This window comes from Alligator sinensis, unplaced genomic scaffold (genome assembly GCF_000455745.1).
Source record: "Alligator sinensis unplaced genomic scaffold, ASM45574v1 scaffold872_5, whole genome shotgun sequence".
Taxonomy (NCBI): Eukaryota; Metazoa; Chordata; order Crocodylia; family Alligatoridae; genus Alligator; species Alligator sinensis.
The window spans coordinates 637,352-653,074 of NW_005842730.1; the positions used below are offsets into that span (position 1 = coordinate 637,352).

At 49.9% G+C, this 15,723-nt stretch overlaps 2 protein-coding genes across 4 annotated transcripts in view; one reads left to right on the forward strand and one right to left on the reverse strand.

Annotated features, from left to right (window-relative positions):
• The window catches only part of PPIL1 (peptidylprolyl isomerase like 1), a 25,230-nt gene extending 20,947 nt beyond the window's left edge, over positions 1 to 4,283 (reverse strand). For all 3 annotated transcript variants that reach the window (XM_006034368.2, XM_006034367.1, XM_006034366.3), the window contains exon 1: positions 4,201 to 4,283. The gene's annotated coding sequence lies outside the window, so the exon portion shown is untranslated. The remainder of the gene's footprint in view (positions 1 to 4,200) is intronic.
• PSRC1 (proline and serine rich coiled-coil 1) overlaps positions 130 to 15,723 on the forward strand; it is a 19,355-nt gene continuing 3,761 nt past the window's right edge. Inside the window, exons 1-6 of the mRNA XM_025216349.1 lie at positions 130 to 172; positions 1,520 to 1,598; positions 10,166 to 10,228; positions 11,241 to 11,298; positions 13,779 to 14,358; positions 15,187 to 15,340. Coding sequence (XP_025072134.1) covers positions 10,192 to 10,228; positions 11,241 to 11,298; positions 13,779 to 14,358; positions 15,187 to 15,340 — 829 coding nt within the window. The 5' untranslated portion in view covers positions 130 to 172; positions 1,520 to 1,598; positions 10,166 to 10,191. The remainder of the gene's footprint in view (positions 173 to 1,519; positions 1,599 to 10,165; positions 10,229 to 11,240; positions 11,299 to 13,778; positions 14,359 to 15,186; positions 15,341 to 15,723) is intronic.

The following is a 15,723-nucleotide window of genomic DNA, read 5'->3' on the forward strand; positions in this document are numbered from 1 at the left end:
CGAGTCGGGGGGCACAGCCGCCATCCCGCCGCCGCGTGTTTCCGGGACCGGGGCGGGGCGGGCCAATCAGCGCGCCCCGCCGCCGCGCGGCTATTGTGACGCAACAGAGGGAGAATTCGAATGCAGCCACGCCCCCCCGCTGGGTCGGGCCTGACCGGAGCGCGCGGAGCCGGTGAGCGGGGACCTGGGGGGGGGGGGAAAAACAAAAAAAAAAAAACGAGGGCCCGGCTCCCAGCTGCCCCCGTGCGGGCTCCCGCGGGCGGCTCCAAGGCCTCTTCTCCAGGGCCCCTGTGCCAGCTGGCAGAGCCGCAGCCTCTTCATTTAAAACGGGGACGAGCAGACCCCGGACTCGAGCTCCTGACCTGCTGCTTCGATCCTCCAACAGGGCTCGTACCAGGAGCAGGCCTGCGACAGCTTCCCCCCACTTTGACCTTTACCCAGAGGCTGCTAGAAGCCCCCCAGAACAAGGAGGACGAGAGGCAGGCAGTGGAAGGAAGCCTCCGAAGCGCAGGACCTGGGTCTCGTGTGGGGCCTGACCCGTCAGGACATCTGCGGGGAGGGAAACGGCTGTGCACGAAGCAGCCCAGCAGGGTCTTGGAGCGGGGCAGCGGGCTGGGGTAGCTTTGATCGTTTTAGTCTAGACAGGGGAGAGGCCAACTAAGGGGGAGGCTCTTCCCGACTTGCTGCTCACAGCCAGGGAGGAAGGTTGAGAAGGGAAACATGGGTGACGGTGGCTGGGAAGTGAGGTTCTCCAGGGAGGGGAGTGGCAGAAGGAAGATGCTGGACTTCAGGAAAGCAGACATAGGGACCTGGTGGACAGGATCCCTTAGGAGGCAAGTCCAGCCGGCTGTACTTCAAGGAGTCCCTTTTAAGGGCACAGGAGCAAGCTATCTGGGCTGGAAGGGACCTTGAAGATCAAGTCCAGCCCCCTGCCCCTGGGGCAGGAAGTCAGCTGGGGTCAAAGGATCCCAGCAAGGTAAGCATCCAAATGTTTCTTGAAAAAGTGTCCAGAGTAGATGCCTGCACCACTTCTGGAGGGAGTCTATTCCAGGTCCTGGGGGCTCGGACAGTAAAGAAATGTTTTCTTATGTCCAGCCCAAAATGGTCTTGGAGGAGTTTATGACCATTGGTCCTTGCTCTCCCTTGAGGCGCTCTGGTGAACAGATGTTCCCCCAGGTCCTGATGGACACCCCTTATGCAATGGCAGAATGGGAAAGCCAACAGGAGACCAGTCTGGCTAGACCACAGCCTCTTCAGCGAGTTGAAACTCAAGAGGGAAAAATGGAAGCTTGATCATAATACTAGGGAAGGGTAGAAAAGTATTGCATAAGCAGAAAATTAGGAAAGCCAAGGCATGATTTGAGAAGCAGCTGGCAAGGGACATAAGAGGCAATAAAAAGGGATTCTACAAGCATGTCAAGATCAAAGAAACTGTAGGTCCCTTACAGAATACAGAAGGCAACCTAGTTATGCAGGATGTGGAAAAAGCTAAAGTATTTAATGCCTTCTTTACAAATAGAGGCAGCTACCGGATGACAAGCAGAGTTGGCAGCAAAGATAAGGAAGGAGTCAAGCAGCCCAAGGTAATGGCAGAACAGGTAAGAAACTAGAGCCACAAGATAAGGATGCACTCTAGTGTAGTGGAGGAATTAGCTGAGGTAACTTCAGAGCCATTGACTATCCCCTGAGACCTCGTGGAGGTTGGGGGAGGTCCCAGATGACTGGAAAAGGACAAATATAGAAAAGACAGAAATTCAGCAGGGACAAGTTCAGAGTCCTTCAGTTGGGGTAGAATAAATTGCATGCATAGAATATAGACTGGGGAGTGACTGGCTAGGCTGCAGCAATGCAGAGAAGGACCTGGGGATTACAGTAAACCATAAGCTGAATATCAGCCAACAGCATGCTCTTGTAGCAAAAGCTAACTGGATTATATGAACTGGAGTGTCACTTGCAAATCAAAGGAAGTGATTCATCCACTCTATTCAGCATTGGGGAGGTCTTCCCTGGGGGGCTGTTCCCAAGTTTGGGGTCCCTCACTTCAAGAAAGATGTCTACAGCTTGGAAAGAGTCCAGAGCGGAGTGAAAAATTATTAGCGCCTAGGAAGCATGACTTATGAGAAAAGACTAGAAGAGCCTGGGTTACATAGTCTGGAGAAGAAGACAGAGGTGGCGATTGGATAACCGTTTTCAAATATTCAGAGGGCAAAGCTGGAGAGGATATAGATTGGCTTTTTTGTGGCCATAGGGGGCAGAACTGGAAGCAATAGGCTCAAGCTGCAGCAGAGGAAATTTAGTTGGAAGTTAGTCAGAAAGTTCCTCCTATGTGGGTGGTCAAGCATTGGACCAGGCACCTACAGCAGTTGTGGACTCTCCCTCCGTGGAACTTTTCAAGAGCCAGTTGAACACACTTGGCTGGGATGGTTTTGTCAGGGACAGTCCTGCCTGGAGCGGGAGGCTTGACTAGGTGTCCTCATGAGGTCCCTGCCATAAACCTAGAAATTTAACCTTTTTGCTGATATGCATGCTTTTCTCCTGTAGTGCTGGCAACCAGAATATACTAAAACATTTTGTGGTCCTTGGCTACTGTTCTCTTTAGGCTGCTTAACTTGAATTCGAGTACCATAGTCTCTAGCTTCTGCAGGTTGTACAACAATATTCATAAGATGGGGATATTTTTATCCCCTTATTTTATTCGGTCCATAAGCATTGATTTCCTGGCAAATTGACATGGTAGCACTTGATTGGGGAAAAAAAAAAAAATAAATTGACCAGAAGAATATGCATTGTTCTTCTATACCATCTATCTCAGGATCTCAAAGCACCCTGCATACATTATTACATTTGGTCTTGCAACACCCAAAAAAAGTAGGCAGAGAACTAGTGACTTCCCAAGGCCACACAAATGGTCTGTTGTGGAGCCAGAGAGAAGAAACTCTGCTTCTAGTTGTTATCTATATTTAATTTTTAAATTAGAACAGTGATATTTTGATAGTTTTAAAAAAGCCAAGACAGATTTTTCTTACATGATAAGGTTAAATTCATAGACTTTAAATTAGGTCAGTTCCCAAATCTCTACTCTGGTGAAAAGAAAGGAGGAAAATAAAATCAGAGTTTCTCATTCTGCTCCGAGTCATACAAAATAGCTGCCTCTTGTATGGACTGTTCAGAAGAGAGCTGCTCCTTCTGCACAATTACAAGTGGCAAAGAGCTGACTAAAGATGTTGGAAATAAAACTAGTCCAAGGAGGTATAGCAAATAATTGAAGAGGGATTAATAGGCACATGCAAGTGGTACTTCTTGCCCAGAGAAAGCATAAGTGTTTTATCCCTTCTTAGAAGGAATCCCTTACCTGTCAAAGGCTTAAGCTGGCTCTTGTGAAGAAAGATGTAGCAAGAGATGTGGCAGGAAAGAACAGAAAGCCAGTTAGAGAAGTTAGGGAAGAGCTGTGTAACAGACTGGCCTTTAGGGGTGGGTCTTAGTGCCAGCCACCTGCCAGTGCAGGGCTAAGCCTCTGCCTCACTCTCCTGCCACACCTTGATGGAATTAAATATGATTGCTGTTTCTAAGGTGGGAGGCTGCCCATTGCTCTCCCTCCTGATGCCAAGGGACTTGATACATGCTCCAACCTCCCCTTACACATGTCCTATACCTCGCCGATATTGATTCTCTCTCTGGTCTTTCTATACATGCAGTATTTCCATATTCACAATTCAGTAATTCTGCCCCTCATTAGAGCCACTCATCTTACCACCCTCAACTGGGCCATTTATGTACTGGCCACTTCACTGGGCCTTCTGCCCCTCCTCTGTGCCACTTCACTATCACGCAACCCCCTCTCTGGGCCTTCTACCCCCCCTTCTAGGGCCACACTCTCTCTGCCCCCTCACTGGGGTCTTCCACCCTGTGGGCTCCGGTGGCTGCCGCCATGCCTGGCCCCTAACACTGGGCACTGGCAGCCCCAATGCTGTGCTTACCTGGCCCCACTCTCCTCTGGTATCATAACCTGCCCTCAGGCAGGGGCTGGGGTTTTCAAGCACCCTTCCTCACCTGTCACCAGGGAGGCAAATGGCCTGGCATTTCTTGTGGACTCCCCTGCCACAGGGAGTCCCACCAAACCACCCTTCCTTGGCAGGGTGCAGTTTCAGGGCATACCCAGGACCAGGAGTCTTCTGCCACCCCCATAGCTCCTGCCCTTACCTCCAAGATGTTCCAGGAACAGCTCAGCCTGATGTTGCCTCTTGGCTTGCTCAGCTCAAACTGCTGCTTCTCTCGCTGTGGACCTGGGTTAAAAAGGAGACTGCTGTATACCCCCTCAGCCAATCCCAGGGCCCTCTTGGGGTCATGTGCTAGCCTTGATGAGGCTAGCACCCACCTGTGGGCTGCTTGACTGCCAACTTGAAACCTTAAAGTGGCAGGCACGGCAGGTGCCCTGTCACAAGCTGTTTCATATCATTCTTGACAAGATGGGGGATGTCAGAGCTTCTCTCTCCTTGAAAGCACAGAAGTGAATGATTTCTTTCTGTATGAGACTGCATGTAATTCCTGTAGAAAGCTTTCAAAGAGTAGATACACTAAGTCTAGAGGCTGAACGGAAATTATAGCTCTTAAAAACTAGAGAGAGTATTGTGTAAACACTCTACCAAACCAGGGTAAGATAGACTATGATTCCTTTTCCCTCCCTTTCACATATCATTGCTACAGCTGCTAAGGCCATTAGGGTTTGAACGTTTAAGAAATAGCTCTTAATGGCCAGAAAAGTGGTTAATCTGAAAACAGACCCTTTTAACTCCATCCATTTAGTTCCTACAACTTCATGTATCATATGCTGTCCCAAGAAAAGAACCCCTCTTAGCTCTACAAAGTGCACTGATTGAGGAGGAATCCAGCTGGCATTTTTGGCAGAAGGAGCAGCTAAGTCCCTGCTGCAGAATCTTTATCAGGAGGGTGAACAAGGAGGAAAGGAAACAGCTTGATTTTTGGAGCCAAGGTAGCACTTGCAGCTATGCTCACCCCTTTCTCTGTAAATTCTGCATGGCAGTCAGTCACGGGGGATTGTAAAGACCTGATCTTTAGGGAGACACTGGATGATCCTTCAGGTTCTTTCAGCTTTGATGCTTTGAAACTCTTAGTACCTGGACCCAAAGACAAAGACAATATGACAACCAGCTAACAGCTGGTTTGCCAACTGCTTTGAAGCTATCTTGACTGGCTTAAACTAGTGGCAACATCTTGCTACTGACCCTTCTTATCAAGCAAGTCAGCATGGGGGACCTTCATAAGTACAAGTTGGCTGTTACAAATCAGAACTCCTGGGCTCTTTTTCCAGCGTGAGCACAGGCGTGTTGACTGGATGGCACAGATGCATGGAAGCCTGCAACTATTTTGGGTCTGACTTATGAAAAACAAAGATACCTAGAAGCTTGGTTTGAGAGGTTTGACCTTTTGAGACCTCGCATTGTTGCCTTTTAATCTGAGGCTCTCAAAGCCCTCTGCACATATCAGTTCAGTGCCTCAGTTTCCTGGGAGATGCATCAGTCTCTCTATCCTCTTTTTTGCAGAGAAACTGAGGCACAGGGAGGTGCAGTGACTTACCCAAGGTCAGACAGCAAGGTGGGAGCAGAGCAAACATCCAGATTTACAGCTTCTTTCCATTCATCATGCCGTCCCACAAAACTTCCCATTGAGCCCAGATTTTCAGTTCTCTGTTTAAAGGGACATTGTCAAGTTGAAATCTAATCAACTTTTTTTTTAAATAAAGAAAGAGAAAGTTAAACGTACTGGGAGGTGCTAGTCCTGTATTGAATTGAGTGCTCGTCTTTGAGGCTTTCCAAGCAAACAATATTTTAAAGATTATTTTTCTCTTCACTAGTGTTGCCGCAGAATCCTTCTCCAGTCCCATCCAGGGCACACTGACAGACTGAGGCTGTGCTGCTGCACCTACGCGTGCAGGGAAGTCTGATCAATCACAGATGTAAAATTACTCGTGTGATTAAACATCTACCAGGTGCCGGTGTAGTAGGACCGGCCCAGAGCATGGCTGTGGCACCTTGTAGTGTCTTAGGTACCCCCCACCCTCAACTTTCTGCCTCACCTTGATAAATGCATCATAGTACTTAGGAAAGCTGCCTCAGGGCCCTACAGTGAGCTTCAGTTTACCCTCAGTCCGACTCATGCATTTGTGGCACTAGTTTTGCCTTAGGGCACTAAATCATGGCCCTCCTGGCACTATTCATGCCTTAGGATACAAATCACCATAAGGGAAATAATCGTGGCCTCCAGCTGCACCCATGCCCACAACCACACTTTGCAGATCTTTCTCTGTGTTTTTCAAGGCTCCTACTTCTCTAGGTTTTCAGCTACTGCACTGGTCCCTCTGACCCTGCCTCCCTGGCCTGGGCCCTAGGACTGCAGTCCCATAATGCAGGGTGCCTCCCTGGCATCCACCTTGACAGCACCCTTCCTGGGGCACCCAAACTTCACAGTTAAACATAAGGACAGACCCACCAGTCTCTAACTTAGAGCTCAAACCCCCACCTCAGGTCTCTACAGTGCTGCAAGTCTTTTCCTTACCAGCTGGGTCTTCCCTTAGCCTCCAGGGTGCCTTCCAGGGTGCACAGCCTTCTATCTAGCAGTCTGCTTTCAAGAGCAACATCCCCAGCAGCTGGGACCAGACTGCCTGCTTTGGTTTACATACTCCAAGAGCATACCCCTTCAGGTCAGGTGTTTCCCAACCCTGGTTTCTCCTTAGCCTTAATCTACTTGCTCCTCTTGCACCGTGGTCCCTACTTAACTACCCATCCAGAGCTTTGCCCTGTTGCAGTGCAACTTGCTCCCACATAGTTATCTGTGTTTCTGCTGCCTCCTTTGCTTCCTGTCTTGTACCTAGCTCTGCTCCAACTACTCAGTGACTGCTGCCCTCCTGTGTCACTCTTTTTCCCTTCAAGCAGCAGGGGAGAGGGGATGCTGCTGCAGTGGGCCTAAGCAAGGGAAGAGGAGAAAAAGTGAAACTCAAATGTACAAACTGGAAAAAAAAAAAAAAAGGGAGAAAAGCCAAGGTTTGTTCGCTGTTACTGATGCTCCTTTTCTTGTGGCAACAATCAGCAAAAAAATTCCCGTAAAGCTCCATCGTGAATTTGCTAGTGCCCATTAACCTACAGCAGTTCTTAATGGCATCGTGGGGTCTTAGCAGCTCTCTGCCAACAGACTTGGAGAGTTCTTACATGCAGCGCAGTCCCTACCTTCTCATTTTGATAATTGCCACCACTTTTTAAATTGTTATGCAAGAAGTAGAGCGGACAGGAAATAAGGCTAGAAATACCATAGCAATTGCTACATGTTAGCTATGAATATTGATATGCAATAGTAATGGGAACACTGTGACCTACTCTAGAAGAGGAAATTATTCTACATTAGCTTGCAGGACTTCCCAGGGGAACACCTTAGTCCAACTTTTATTGGGGTCATTGGGATGTTTATAAAGCACCTACAGTGCTTGAATTTAATGGGAGCAGTATAGGAACTCAACTCAATGGCTTCCCCACTAAGTGCATCTGAATACACACTAGGAAGATAGTGGGAGTGAGATGTTAGCTTCACAGATCTTGGATCCTTGTCTCCACTATGATGAAAACCTTGTGTTGCTAGGCTGGGAACTAGAGATTAAAAAAAAAAGAGGGGGGAGAGTTAAAGAGCATTTCTACACTGATTAAAGCTGCTTCAAGGCCGTGCCTGGGAGCTGGAGTTAGGTGATCTGAAGGGAGAACAACCACACACCAGAAGCGTGTATTTGCCTTCTATGTGGGGTTTGCAGCATGCTTAGCAGTTGAGGAGCAATTGTCTTTCATCCTGCTGCATCCCCCTGCCCTACCAGACTGAGCATCAGCAGTGTTCAAATTGCACGCTCCTATCCCAATGGGCCAGCCAGCCCAAAGCAGCACTTACCTCAAGCAAGGGACCTGCATTTGAACATGGTTTGGGGTGCATCTGCACCAAGGGGCTGCAGCACTTTGGTGTACCTTGAGATCCTTTCAAGGGCACCACACACTTTTACCACTCCTAGGTCTGCAAACACGATCCATGAGACAAACCCAGAGATTCCAAATAGGAATCCATGGTGTTAAAAACATTCTGACCTGTTTCCAAAAGGCTTTGATCTAGTATCCCATGATGTCCTCCCAAGAAAACTGGAGGATTGTGGACTTACCTACCTGACTGTCTCAGAGTTAAAAAACTGGCTGCAGTATAGGACCCAGAGAGTCATAGTGAATAGACCTGTGTCATCCTGACAAGAAGTAGGCAGCAGCGTCCTGCAGCGGTCAGTGCTCAGTCCAGTACTTTTCAACAAATTTATTAATGATTTGGATGTGGGGGTGAAGAGCTCACTGGCCAAGTTCACAGACAACACCAAGTTATGGGGAAGCGTGGTCATGCTTGAAGATAAGCTACAGTTACAGGTGGACCTAGACAGGATAGCAAGTTCAGAACCTGATGAAGCTCCACTTTGAGAAATGTAAAGTGCACCACCTTGGGACAAGCAACCCCCAACACACCTACAGCCTTGGCAGCACCAAACTGACCAGCACCATGAATGAAAGGGACCTGGGCGTAATAATAGACCACAGTATGAATATGAGCCAGCAGTGCGATGCTGTAGCCAGGAGGGCAAATAATACTCCAGCATGCATCAATCGATGCATCTCCAGGAAAAACAAGGAGGTGATTCTTCTGCTCTACTCAGCACTGGTGAGACCGCAGCTGGAGGACTGCGTCCAGTTCTGGGAGCCGCACTTTAACAAGGACATGGACAAGCTTGAGAGTCCAAAGAAGAGCCACCTGTATGATCACGGCAAGTCATATGAGGAAAGGCTGAGGGATCTGGGACTCTTCAGCCTGAAGAAAAAAAGGCTAAGAGGAGACCTGGTAGCAGCTTACCACTACACTACATCAAGGGCTCGGTGAGCAACTGTTCATCAGGGTACCTGAGGGGAAAACTAGGAGCAACGGCCTCAAACTCCTGGAAGATCGAACCAGGCTCAACTTAGGAAAACCTTCTTCACAGCTGGGGTGTCCAAACTGTGGAATAAGCTCCCTCCAGAGATGGTGCAATCATCTACCCTGGAAATCTTCAAGAGGAGACTGGACAGTTACCTTGTCTTGCTGGAGTCATCTGACCCCAGTTATCTTTCCTGCTTGGTGCAGGGGGCTGGGCTCGATGATCTTCCAAGGCCCCTTCCGGCCTTACAATCTATGAAACAACAAAAAACACTGCTCTATAATTTTTCCATAGTCAAAAAGTGAGTGAAAGGAAAGAGCAGGTTCTGAGGGGTGCCTTGAGTCGAGGTGTTTTGAGCCTAAAAAGGTTGAGAACCAGTGGTCTATCTACAGCGTCATTATGGCAGTGACTGCAGCTCATCCCCAGGCTGGTTTGAAATCATCCAGCTGAGATATTACTGGCAATGTAGCCTTGTGGCACATAGCTGCAAAAGGCCCTGACAAGCAGGGCAAGTTTTTGGTACTTAATCTGCAGCGGTCCTGCACTGCTGCAGCTACACGGCTCCTAGTATCTGAGCTAGGTAGGTTAAAGGTATCCTGTATGTATCTACATGAGGTGCAGGTATAGCAGCGTCTGCTGTATAGGCACCCAAATGAACTAACATTGGATGAGCCCAAAAAACCCACTCCAAGAGGGAGTTGTGGGGCTGGACTGGGCAATTCTCAGTAGCCATCTTGGCAAACTGGTTGATATAGACCCGTTTTGTGCAGGAATCAGAAGGAATGGGACTTTCTCCGATCCAGAGGAATCCATTGTTTCATATTGGATTACCACGGTTGTTGCCCAGAGGGATCAGCATTGCAGTCTGAGCTTAAGTCCTGCCAAATCAGGTGATCACAGTGAAAACTCAAGCAGCTGCCATCTCGTACCCAGTCTGGGACTGGGGGAATCGTGTGCTCTTCCCAGGGAGGAGATGACAGCCCAGCTATAAGGAGGCAGTGTTCGAACAGCAGGAGGAGTTGGGAATACAGTTAGCTGAGTAACTAACACCTATAAGGATAGGCTTGTTCTTGGTTTGGATCAGCTGTGACAGTACAAAAAAAGATCTTTGCCATCTGCTTAGGGCAAGAGCATTGATTTAATTAACACTTTCCTGCATTTTGCTTTTAGATCAACCCTGGCCTGTTTTCACTGTGATGCTTCCTGAGAAGATGGAGACATCCAGAGAGGAAGGTAAGGGATTCAAGTGGGGTTGTGCGTTTTGCACTGATTTATGCTTGACACCACGCGTGGAAACAAGAAGTCTCTTCTGCATTTACTCCATTTTGTTCCATTCCGAGAACCAAACCCTGGAGCTTTCTTTGTGCCATTAGATTGGGGATGCTGAGTTTGCCTGAATTAGTTTTAATCACCTGCTAACCACCTAAACACCAACTAACTCAAGCTACATGCATGCCTTGGAAATCCTCATCGCCATTTTCCCTTCTCACCCCACAGTGCAGATCACGTTCCCCTTTAGGAAGGGCAGCCTGTGTACTCAGGTACATATGCCATCTTCAATGCTTAGGGAAAAACAGGGTATGGGGAGGACTAATAGACAACCAAAGATATGAGCAGCTGTGATTAAAATGCACCTGTCTGTGAAGGGCTCTTTAACGTAGATGGACCCTGGACCCCAATTCAGTTTTCCCATTAGACAGGTAGAGAGCACCTATGCAGCTAAGCTGTGTGTGTTCAGGGCATTTTAGGCTACTTATGGGGCTTCTAGACACCCGTGCCTCCACAGGGAAGAGAGAACACCAAATCGCCAACCACAAAAAAAAGGAGAACAACAGGCCCCTCCTATTTTTAACCCAATTGCCTAGTGGACCTACAGATCACCTTTCCTTTAAGCGGACTTGTGTCTACTCAGCCCTTCCAGAAACCAGGTGCAAATCCTTAGCTAATGTATATCAATACAACTCCGCTGAAGTCAGTGTTGTTACACTCACCCATACTATTGGCAAATCTAGTCCCATGGCCGTCAAATCTCTCCTTTCCTTAATTCTCCATCTGCAAATTGGTAATGCAGCTGGATTATGAGGCTGAATTATTGAATTCTTGAGGCACTCGATAGTGTAACGTGTTGGGGTGTGCAGCGGTTTTGCTAGAATACTGCCTCACGAGCCATGAAAGGTGCCCAGACAGCAAGATGGGGGCAGCAGATCAATTCCAGCACAAGTAATGGCATCCTGTTTCTTTACAGAGATACAGTTTATAACTGATGAGAAATTTGACTTTGGTCAGCTCTCCCCTTCCGACAGGTAAGACAGATGGGCCGCATCCTCAGCTGGTGTAAATTGACCTGGCCTCGTTGCAGCCAATAGAACTGTGCTGATTTAAGCCAGTTGAGGGTCTACCCCACGATCCTTTTCCCCCTACTGTTTTTTTGCTCCTTGCACACATGAAAGTCCTCCCAGGTTTGTGCTTATGCCAAGAAGTGCCAGGAAACTGGATTGACTAATGGGCGATCAAACATGTTCCACATTAGCTGTGTGTTACTCCTGCTCTGTTCCCCCAGGGGCTGGTGGGGAAGGGGAACTACAGGATCAGGGGGAGACAGTTCACTGGGTTTGGGTTGCTTTAATATAAGTTTACCCCCCTCCTGTTCCTCCTCCCCACCAAAAAGAGAGTCCCCAGGCTTTATATCATGAAATGGATGTAGGGCAGGGACTGGCAGAGTCCAGCCCACTGGCCAGATTAGGCCCACGGTGGACTCCATTTCCCAGCAGCCCCTGCCCATGTCACTGGAGCCAGTTTCCATGGAGACTGGCCCCAGCCGCGCTGGCAGTGTGGGCAGCCGGGCAGGAAGCTGCGCCAGGGCCAGGATCTTGCGGTGGCGACTTCATGGTCCAGAGCCAGGGCAGAGCCACAATCTGCTGCCTGCACACACCTCCCTCGCCTTCCCACTCGATAGCTCCTGCCACCCCACCTTTGCTGGCAAGATGACAAATCTTTGTGGACTGGATCCAGCCAACAGGCTACAGGTTGCTAATCCCTGCTTATGGTGCCTGATCCTGCCAGCATAAATACAAACCACTTCTCTTCATGAGAACCAGTCATGTTATTATTAAAGTTTATTAAAGAGGCCATCCTTAATGGACTGGCCGACGTCAACATCTTAAGGGATAGCCAGCACGGGTTTGTTGCGGGTAGGTCTTGCTTGACCAATCTCATTTCCTTCTATGACCAGGTGACCTATCACCTGGACAAGAGAGAAGAGATTGATGTCATATATCTTGACTTCAAAAAAGCCTTCGATCTGGTGTCCCATGATCGCCTCTTGGAGAAACTGGCCAGTTGTCGCCTTGGGTCCTCCACGATCCACTGGCTGGAAAATTGGCTCCGGGGTCGGACCCAGAGGGTAGTAATCGATGGAAGTCACTCATCGTGGTGTCCTGTGACCATTGGGGTCCCCCAAGGCACTGTCCTTGGACCCATACTGTTCAACATCTTCATTAATGATGTGGACACTGGAGTCAGAAGCGGACTGGCCAAGTTCGCCGATGACACCAAACTTTGGGGAAAAGCATCCACACCAGAAGACAGGCAGGTTATCCAGGCTGACCTGGACAGGCTCAGCAAGTGGGCGGACGAGAATCTGATGGTGTTCAACGCCGATAAATGCAAGGTTCTCCACCTTGGGGAAAAAAAACCCGCAGCATCCTTATAGGCTCGGCAGTGCTATGTTGGCTAGCACTATGGAAGAAAGAGACTTGGGGGTCATCATTGACCACAAGATGAACATGAGCCTGCAATGCGATGCGGCGGCTAGTAAAGCGACCAAAACGCTGGCTTGCATCCATAGATGCTTCTCAAGCAAATCCCGGGACGTCATTCTCCCCCTGTACTCGGCCTTAGTGAGGCCGCAGCTGGAGTACTGCGTCCAGTTTTGGGCTCCACAATTCAAAAAGGATGTGGAGAAGCTTGAGAGAGTCCAGAGAAGAGCCACGCGCACGATCAGAGGTCAGGGAAGCAGACCCTACGATGACAGGCTGAGAGCCCTGGGGCTCTTTAGCCTGGAAAAGCGCAGGCTCAGGGGTGATCTGATGGCCACCTACAAGTTTATCAGGGGTGACCACCAGCGTCTGGGGGAACGTTTGTTCACCAGAGCGCCCCAAGGGATGACGACTAGGTCGAATGGTCACAAACTACTTCAAGATCGTTTCAGGCTGGACATAAGGAAGAACTTCTTTACTGTCCGAGCCCCCAAGGTCTGGACCAGCCTGGCACCGGAGGTGGTTCAAGCGCCTTCATTGAACACCTTCAAGATGAAACTGGATGCTTATCTTGCTGGGATCCTATGACCCCAGCTGACTTCCTGCCCTTTGGGTGGGGGGCTGGACTCGATGATCTTCCGAGGTCCCTTCCAGCCCTGATGTCTATGAAATCTATGAATTAGTAAAGTGACTTCTGAGCCTGGGCTCAGGATCAGGTCTTCAAGTCCTGAATCTGATCGGTTGCTGCAGGCAGGCCTGTAACACCTGTCAGATCAGACGTGTGTATGGGAGCCAAAGGACACATCAGATCCCAGCAGGCATTTTAAACCTGTGGAGGGGAGTCAGGCAGGTTATAACTAGCTCCAATTGGCACTCCACTGGGCTGTAACCAAGTCAAATCCACAAAGGTATAAAATACCTTCCTGCCCCTGCCTGCAGAATAAACCTTGCGAATTTGCATGCTGGAGGATGGGGACCGTCCCCTTCACCCAGGTGCTGGTAACATTTGGGTCTCACCTCTGCAGCCGGGAGGAAGAATGCCTCGGTGCGGAGGAAAAGGAGGGAGTCTTTGCCGGACCTGTCCAGCAGGTTGAAAGATTCGTGGCGCAAAGAATTGACCCGAATGTTGTGAAGGAGGAGGGCATTGGCCCCAGAAGAGAGCACCAGCTGAACTGGAGCCCACTGAGCCCTGAGAAGTTGGAGGAGATTGTGAAGGAGGCCAACTGGCTGGCCACGCAGCTGGAGGGGTGCCACCTGCCGAAGGAGAATGCGCGTGCCTCACCCCGGGAGGAGACAGAGCTGAGCCTTGGCGGGGAGCCCCGAGCCCCCATCAGGTTCTTGTCCAAGGAGCGGGAGAGTCCCAGAAGCCCCCGGCGCGAGACCTTCGTGGTGAAGAACAGTCCTGTCAGGGCGCTGCTGCCAACAGTGGAGCTGGGGACGCTCCTCTCAAAAGGGAAGAGCCCTTCTCCCCGCACCGCCGTGGCACCAGCTCATGCCCGGCTCCGACACAGAGCGGGCAGCCGCCTGGCTGGGGGTGAAAGGCCCTGGAAGGAATCGACCCCCAGCAAGGCGCAGCCCCCACAGAGACTGGCCGGCAGTAAAAAGGTAGATTAGCCACTGGGAGGGGATGTCTCTAGGCCTGCTAATTGCTCTCCCTCGTCTTAGTGCAGGTGGCTTAATTTGGAAACCAGCCCCTTCCCTTTTCCCTTCTGGAAAGCAGAACTTCTCTCCCCACCTTTCCACCAAGCTGCTGCTCCCCCCACTTTCCTTGGCTCCCCAGCAAGTAGGGCCAGTGCCTCCCTGCTGTTGCTCAGAGCTCCTTTAGTGTGGAATGGACCTGGTGCCCATCAGCTTTCTGCTGCACACACTTTCCTCTTGCAACTGCAAAACCAACCAGCAGCTACTCATTTCAAAGTGCAGCTGCTTGGGAAAGAGCTCTGAGCAGCAGCACAGCCTGGGGCAGATGGGGCGACTTCCAGGTGCTTCATCCTCACAGCTGTATGAGCAAGAAACTCTGACTTAAGGAGAAAAAGGCCTAAATTCTGCCTGAACCGTTGGCTTTTGGCCCAGCACTGTCTGTCTGCCAGGGTGGGTCATTGAATGGATTTTCAAACCATGATTTAGCCACTTTGCAGAGTGGCTTTGTTCTCAGTTCCCCTCCCTCAGAGAGAGGAATCCATTCTCTTTGTGTGAATTCCCTCCTCTTGGTGAAATCTGGAAGCTCAAATACACCCAAATGCTCAACTCCAACTGCCCCAGGGCTTAACAGTCAGGACATGGAGCCCAACAAAGCCTGCCACAGAGCAGGCCTTTGAAGCCACTGGCAGCATATCTGCTTGAATCATTTAAATGAGCAAAGCCTGAGGAGCAAACTCCCATTTCACTTGGTCCAGTTATAGGCTGACCTCACTTTACCAATTCTCGCTGCATTAGCCGAGCTTCCAGGACAACCCCAATAGACGCACATCGCCTTCAATAAGAGTGAAAGAAGCAAGAGGACCCAGGTCATCGCCCACCCAGCCCCGTCTCAAGCAGGAGCTTTCCTCACCCAGAGGGAAAGCAGAGTCCCTGCAAATTGTTAATACAGGTAACCAGGCTTCCAAGGCCAGGCTCCATGGGGTGGGGAGAAATGGTCTGCCTCTTGAGCAGGGCACATTTTGTCCTCTGCACCCCCAATGAGCTGCAGAGGCATGTTCTGCATCCCCTAGCATTGAGTAGCACAAGTGGCCTGGGCAGCCTTTGCATGTGATATGTGGCAGATGAGGGAGGGAGCAAGGAACATGGTGGCAGATCAGGCAGGGGGCAGAGAGCAGAGCAACAAATTGAGCAGAGGAAGGGGATCAGAAGCACTCAGAGGACACAGGGCTTAATTTGTGGCATGCCTGCCAAAGATTACCCCCAGCACCTTAGCATACTGATGGTGTTGGGGGCTGGGTGGAGTGAAGCCTCCCTTTCACCCCCACAGACTTC